Here is a 7,584-nt window from a genome sequence, read left to right as displayed (position 1 = left end):
CGAAACAGGCTCAAAGCAGTTTTACTGCGGTGATTTTTAACCGCTGAATTAACTATCAAAGGTGATTGTGCTTGTATCGAAGAAGTTTAATTAAGAAAAAGAGAATATTATGGTATATAAATAAAAAATAAATCTTAATAAATTACTAGCATGTACGAGTTTGAATAGTTTCGATTTCTTTTGTACAGTGTTGTCACACACGATATTTATATTTTGGAATTAATTTTAATCCAAGTAGAAGTATTATGAGAAATTTTATTTTTATACGCTTCCAAACCCTGACGTAAAAGTAGAGTTCGATTAGTCACGAAATTTTGACAAGAATTTCTGTATCTCTTCGCAATAACGCGAAAGAATGAAATTTATCGCGTAAAATTTTTTAGAATGGATATATCTGTATGTGAGGGAAAATATATTCTATCAACTCGCTACATATATATTGTTTCTGATAGAGAGATCTTCCTAGGTCAATGACATTGAACTTTGAAAAAGGATCGAGGTTACTTGATCTGAAATAGTCACGAATAACGATTTTAATAGAATTGTTACGACTGTTTCATTTCTCTAAATTCGATCCGGTAACTCGGTACGCTTGATCTTTCCTTTACGAGCACACAAATGCTCTACCGACGTCATCATTTTTCTGGCTTGCAATCAGTGTTTGACTAATGCTTTGCAGGGAGTGATTGACGGAAATATACGTTGGAAAACACGTTGGAATAATACCGATGTATAACTTTCATTTAATTCAATGAAGTTTAAGCTAGCAATTCTTCAAATTTCTAAATTTTTTAATTTTTTCGATCAAAATCTAAATGAAAAATCCAAAAAATATTAATTTTTCTTTAGAATAATTATGACACTATAAAGGTCAAATACAAAACTGATTCTAAAATGAAAAAATTGTTTACGTCATACGAGACAGACTGAAAATAATTAAACATTAAAATTTGTCTTATGATATAATTTTCTAGAATCGACGAGTATAGGTTTCATGAAAATAATACAAGTCGAACGATATTGGAAATCTAAGAAGAAACAAATATTTTTGCAGCATTCAATCACTGATTAAACCATTGTAACGTTCGGTAAATATAAGTCGATAATTCCACATGCGTAACAATACAGCGATCAATATGTAATGCAACATAGTCATACAAGACATACAAGAGCTATTTACTTGATAATGACGAAAATACACGATTTTCATGAAAATACATGTTCCATCTATTCAGAACAAAACTACGAAAAATATTCTCCTAATTGCAGATCTATAAAGCTTCGAACTATCAATGATCAAACTTTGCGATTCGATCACGGGATGATTTCCAAAGTGTGGAAGAAGCGTGTCATACAATTTACCAAACATTCGAAGATATAAATAAAAATATTCTCTAAAAATACAAAAGAGTAAAAGAAAACATTGCGCTCCTAGTTCATGTTTCTCCAAATATCGCCATTTTTTATCTCCAAAGAACGAGGAATAAAATACACTTTTAATTTCACAAACAGTCCAGAATATAAATAACAAAAGTTCCATGAAATGACAGAAATGTCGCGTTCCTAATTACACCTATATATTAACAAACTATTATTTGTCACCTCCAAAAAACGAAGACTAAGGCATTCGTTCGATTCATCAAAAGTTAGAAAATACAAATTACAAAAATTCTTCAAGACAACGAGATATATCATGCTGCTAATTTCATCCTCCGAAAACCGTAAACTCACAGACTTGCAAACTGTACCAATGAACGAATAACCTTCGACGATAATCAATCCCACCGAAACATGTCCAAACACCAAAGACAAACATCGCGTACTTTTTTTCCTCGAATTTTATCAACTGGTAGTTCGAAATTAACCCCATGAACGATCTTCGAATCGACCAACGAAACAGAAGAAACGCAGATGTCCCCACCCGCGCTCCGCCAGCTACTAGCTCAGCCTATATAAACCCGCGGCATCTCGCAAGTCTCTTCATTCTATACGAGGCGTCAGTCTATGTATAAAGTCGGAAGTATCGTGGTATACGGATTGTTAATACCGTGGAAAATATCATTCAACAACGAACTGCGAGATAGCACGCGTGCATTTGTTTGAATCCACTAGGCAGACAACGCTTAGGTAAACCGAATTAAAGTCGCTTCGACGAGGACACGAAGCGTTCCTTGAGCTACCAGAGCCGAGATCCTTTGCTGCCTAGGTTCTGGTCAGGGTCAGTGCGCGGGACCATCCCGCCTCGAGAGATTCATCGAACATCGAACATTGCAGCTAGTCCAAATTATTTTCGAATTGAAAATAATTAGAGCTTCTGTAAATTTGCACCTGGAAGAACGAAGAGAATAAATCAATAGAGAGGAAGCTTTCTTCAAGGAGGAATCGTCTCGTTTCTGTTCATCATCGTTTCGACAGACAGGCGACAGCCTTCGCATCTTCTCTTTGGCAACATTTCGAAGAATTCGTCTACACGACAGGATGAAACTAGTACTCTTAGTGACTCTGCTGGCGATCCTGTATATCGTCGACTATTCCAATAGTGCTGCAGTCAGATCGGAGGTAAGATGATATTTTAATTAGCAGGTCTGTTGGAATGAAAATCGATGATCAAGGGAGTAGATAGAAAATGCTGAGAACTCTGATCATTGATCATTTTGCTTCTCGGTCTGTGCATGGAATTTTCTACTGCACTGGAGAAATTTTACCAATTTCCGATACTCGAACACCTGCTATCAAGATTCGAAGTGAATTCACACGTGCTAGATTTGAATGAATAATTATCAGAAAAGCTAAATAGCAACATATTCGAAACTATTTCCTTTTAATGTAGTTATGATCTTTAAAGAAAGCTTATGAATAAAAGAACGCGTCTTAATAACTAGCTAAAACGAAGACAATGGCGTTGTAATTTAATCCTAATCAATTTCAATTTAAATGATTTGCAATGAAATAATTCTTGAAATAAAAAAGTACCATCTTTCAATATCGAAAGAAATATTTTCAAAATTTGTCAAGTTGAATATTGATTCGAAAACGAAAAAGGATCACATATAACGTTATTGAAAACTGTTGAATAGTAAATTTAATGGCACTACCGATAATTTTTCATTTTTGGACAGGTAAATCGTAAGTGTGAACATTATCGTAAGATTGTAATTGTATTTCGTTAAATGCATGATAAAGCAATGCGTATAAGACTCAACTCCAACGTTTTTCTTTTCAAAATGAAATCGATAGCATTGACCCCTACTGCGTCGATAATTTCATGCGTAACGCGTAAAAGATAATCGCAAAACAATTTCGTATTTCTTATAAATAATCGTGAACTACTCCAAGTTGATCTACAAACTCTGATCTACCATAGATTACAGTATTTCTTATGTTACTTTTATATAATACATTCATAATTATTATTGTTATTATTATTCTATTATATAATGTATTATATTTACAGTTATTATTAGTACAATTATTTCCAATATATTTATTAATATAAATTATATACAAGAAAGTATAAAAGTAAACCGTAATTTTAAATCAATCTATATTAAAATTATTCTATGGAAGATTTAAAAACTTTCCGCGTGTATTTTCCTTACATGTAGTATACAGTATACATGATTTTTTAGATACCGTACAATTTTCTAAAATTCGAATTTATAGAATTAATAATTTTTCAATTATTTCTACTACATTTGTCGTAAATTTTGTGCGAGAAAACCTGGAGTTTGTAACATTTGATGTGTTATTATTTTGCAGGAATTCGCTGAACAGTTGCGCAGGATTGTCCATGAAATGCACCCCGATAACCTAAGAACACAGAGAGCAACCGAGAGCGGAAATGACGACCGTCCGAAACGGAATTGTTACGATACACCCTGCGGATGGAATACATACAATCCTGTCACTCGGCGAGGCACGATTTTCATGCCGAATACGTAAGTTAAAATTATACACGCATGATGCTCAAGATAATTACTGATATCGTAATTATCAAGTAAACATTTTTACGAAAATTGTACATCGCAATTTTTTTCCCTTCGATAATTTCTTCTATCATTACGTACGATTATATAAGAATCGTATTATTGTATTGTATAATTTCCATTAATATATTCGTTCGTTTAATTATTCATATAACTGTTTATTTAATATATTAACATATTCGTGAAATATTTATAAAGCGTAAACAAGCAGCAACTTAATTACAGAAAATCGAACGATTAATATTCGATGTATATTATTACTCATGAATTAGCGAAATGTATTCAAAATGGGTCTTTATGAATGAACTATGCTAATATGTAATAACCCTGCAAGATAAAAAGTAGTAACAAACATTCTTATCATCTATCAACAGTGCACAATGAATGCTTAATCTCGTTCGCAGTTTCATTATTGTACGAGTAATCGACGTTTCACATAAAGTTATTATTCCAATTAATTCAGATGCAAATTATAAGTATGTAATTGGGCACTCTTACCATTCATGAAACGTTACAAAATTCAGTATTACTACTCTCATAAACTGTTCATTTACGCTATTTAATAATTATCGAAATAAAATTAATAACGATCCAACAAAGATTTAATAATTATAAAAATGTTACTAAAAATATTTTATAAACAAAACTTTACAGTTACAAATTTACTTTAATTTCATTTAATTTCATTAAATTTATTTTAATTCAATTAAAATTGAATAAATATACGAAAAAGAATATTAAAAATATTTCATAGAAAAAGTTTTATAATTACAAAAACTTCAAAATAAATGAATTATATTATTTGAGTATCTCAATATAAAAATATTTTTTGTTCTTTTGTTAGATGTAAGTGTCCTGACGACACGTACAGGTGCGTGCGTACAGGCGAAAACGTATCCATGAGTGCGTACGTATATCACTGTCGTCAAAATACGACATCGGACGATATTGAAGGCGAAACGTCTGAAGATATGGATTATCTTAGTTAAGAAAGATGCAGACATACCTGAATGACAAACGCCTTTTCGAACAACCGTTGTTATGGTGTTGTCACCGTCCTGATCACTGTGTCACCATCGAACGAAGCGATTCTCCGTTCTCTCCTCCAAGGAATATTCGACACTCAAATTAAATACTACATACGGACTACATACGGATACGTAAATCTACAAAAGAAAACGTCACGCTGTCACAATATATTCGCGTCAAATAATTCTATACGTCAAAAATCGGCATTTTGCTGTCTAACGAGACGCCACTTGTGTATAAGATACAGCGGGAAGAAAATCAAATACCGGTTCGATATTTGAAATTAAATATGGCCGCGATATTATTTCGATAATCGAAATTACCGACAAGCTAGGATAAGAAGTTATTCAACAATTCTTCAATCTCAAAACATAAATCGACATAACCGTATCGATCTAATTTGAAGATTTCTAACGAATTTGTAGTATTTATAGATAAATAAAATGAAAATCGGATAAGTTTGTTTAGATGTAGTAAACGGAATATCGGTTTACCGGCGCGTGAATGTTAGAATAGACTTTCAGTATAAAATAACATTTTAATTATAAACTAACACGTTTATAAGATATTTTTATGCACAAGTTTCCCTAAGATGATCATTTACGAGATTTTGATGATTCTCGCAAGAAACGTTGTTAAAAATTAGTAATTTTACCTTAATTACACGGAACAAATCTTCGAACGACGCACTAACATCGCTTGGGAACCGTAGACTGCGCGCGCATATTCCGCGTCGCTATAAGCAAGATCTCGCGCAGTAACGCCATTTTCAAACTCATTTAGCTTCTACTACACTGTAAATTTGAATTTCGTTACAAATCTTTAAAACAAAAATGATGAATATAGAAGTGTTGTGTAATTCTGATGTAAAACAAATAACAAAGGGGGAAATTAAACTGCTATCCTTCGAAATAGACAAGACGCACGGAACACAAAGCCGTAAGTTAATCGCAGTTTGTCTTCAAATTACTCATATAGAAAATTCATCATAAGGTAATCAAGCGATAATTAACATACATCAATATTTTATGATTTTTAATAATAAGTTTCATTATACTTTCTTGGCATAAAATAATAGAAAGTATGTAATGAAATCCTTTCAGACCTGATTGATCTTATGGAAATAAGTTATTAACGATGAATTTTAATAATCTATACAAAAATATCTGATTTGTAAAAAAGCTACTTAATTTTTTGAAAAATGGATAAGATCGGGTCTGAGAAGATTCAAGTTTGTATCAAACTTTAATAAGATCCAAACTTCGTATTCGTAATTTTATTCTTAAGCTACGATGCTTACCAGAAGTAAGCAAACTTTTATTTGAAATTTTGAAATATTCGGAAACCTCGTCTTTGTCTACTTTTTGTAAAATTGTATTTATTTACGTCATCCAGTACTCATGGTTATTATGAAAACATATCTTTCATTTATCATAATTTGATCCATAAAAGAATAAAACGAATACGAAACTTTAATATTTTCATCGGTAACCATGAAGTTGTCGAGAATCGATTTTTTTAATCGAATACAAATCTCGGCGATTCGATGTACTGATTTCTATTCGAATTTCAAAATACCAGTTACGAATAAGAACGAATTTATTTTTTACCGAACCTCATCGGCCATTAACAATAAATAATGTAATTATTTTTAAGTTAATGAACACCTTAGAAGTACTCAAGGTGGTGTAAAATTAGCAAGGATAGGTTACAGTATTTCGATAAGGAACAATCCACAATTTTGTACTTAAAGGGAAAAATTACTTCGAATCTTTTTTGTATATCATTATCGACTATTTATAACGTGCAATAGTAACATATAGTTGATGAAAGAAATGCAACAGTTTAGGTTACGATCTCGTTATGTTTCTTGCATCGACTATAATTATATCGTTCGATTATTATAAACGTCATATTCGAATTTTTACTTAAAAACCAAAGAGATTCTTACTTCAATTATTTTCCATCCGATCGACTTTTTACATTTCATAGATATATTACACCGTCTTGTGATTGCTTTGCAACAATCTCGAATATTATTATCGAGATAAAATAAAGCCGAGATGATGATAGATCATCTTGTTTCTTGTTTTCAATTGTGTCGAAATAGATATACATGAAAGGATAAAATAGAAAAATAATTATATAGAACAATTTGTCTACACGTTTGCAATATCAATCGTATTGTAAGTTTGTTGAAAAATTAGATAATTTGATCCTTTATATGTAACGCCCAATTCATCTAGAAAATGTTGGTTTTCTTGATACAGAAAATACTCAAAAATTATTTGGACGAATTAATAATTTCGAATACCCTTACTGTTTCAAGAAAACGTGTAGAAAATAATACAGACAATGTATTCGTATGCAGTATTTCACTTAATATTTAATACACAGGAAGAGTAAATTATCTATAGTTGTACGACGATTACCAATGTTATCATTTTTAATAAAAATAAGTAATGTTGCTGGAAATATTATTTTATATCCATCCTTCTTCCCACATTAATTATCACTTACCTCAATTCTTAGTTGTTAAGAAATAAGGGCAAGTTAATTCTGGATTATG

General features: G+C 31.4%; 1 protein-coding gene across 1 annotated transcript; it reads left to right on the top strand.

The window, feature by feature from the left end:
- The first annotated feature begins 1,972 nt into the window (after window positions 1-1,972).
- On the top strand, window positions 1,973-7,490 carry LOC117216604. The gene is made up of 3 exons (XM_033463443.1): window positions 1,973-2,559; window positions 3,760-3,938; window positions 4,831-7,490. The coding sequence occupies exons 1-3, from the start codon at window positions 2,479-2,481 to the stop codon at window positions 4,973-4,975; spliced, it is 405 nt and encodes a 134-aa protein (XP_033319334.1). The 5' UTR covers window positions 1,973-2,478; the 3' UTR covers window positions 4,976-7,490.
- The last annotated feature ends 94 nt before the right edge of the window (window positions 7,491-7,584 follow it).

Source organism: Bombus bifarius, unplaced genomic scaffold, assembly GCF_011952205.1.
Source record: "Bombus bifarius isolate JDL3187 unplaced genomic scaffold, Bbif_JDL3187 scf7180000010271, whole genome shotgun sequence".
In the NCBI taxonomy this organism is placed as follows: domain Eukaryota; kingdom Metazoa; phylum Arthropoda; class Insecta; order Hymenoptera; family Apidae; genus Bombus; species Bombus bifarius.
Note: the sequence above shows the minus strand (reverse complement) of the source record. Positions and strands in the feature narration are given on the sequence as shown.

Coding starts and splice junctions, on each gene's coding strand:
- LOC117216604 (XM_033463443.1), top strand. CDS start 2,479: ATGAAACTAGTACTCTTAGTGACTCTGCTGGCGATCCTGTATATCGTC. Junction 2,560..3,759: donor GTGCTGCAGTCAGATCGGAG/GTAAGATGATAT, acceptor ATTATTTTGCAG/GAATTCGCTGAACAGTTGCG. Junction 3,939..4,830: donor ACGATTTTCATGCCGAATAC/GTAAGTTAAAAT, acceptor TTCTTTTGTTAG/ATGTAAGTGTCCTGACGACA.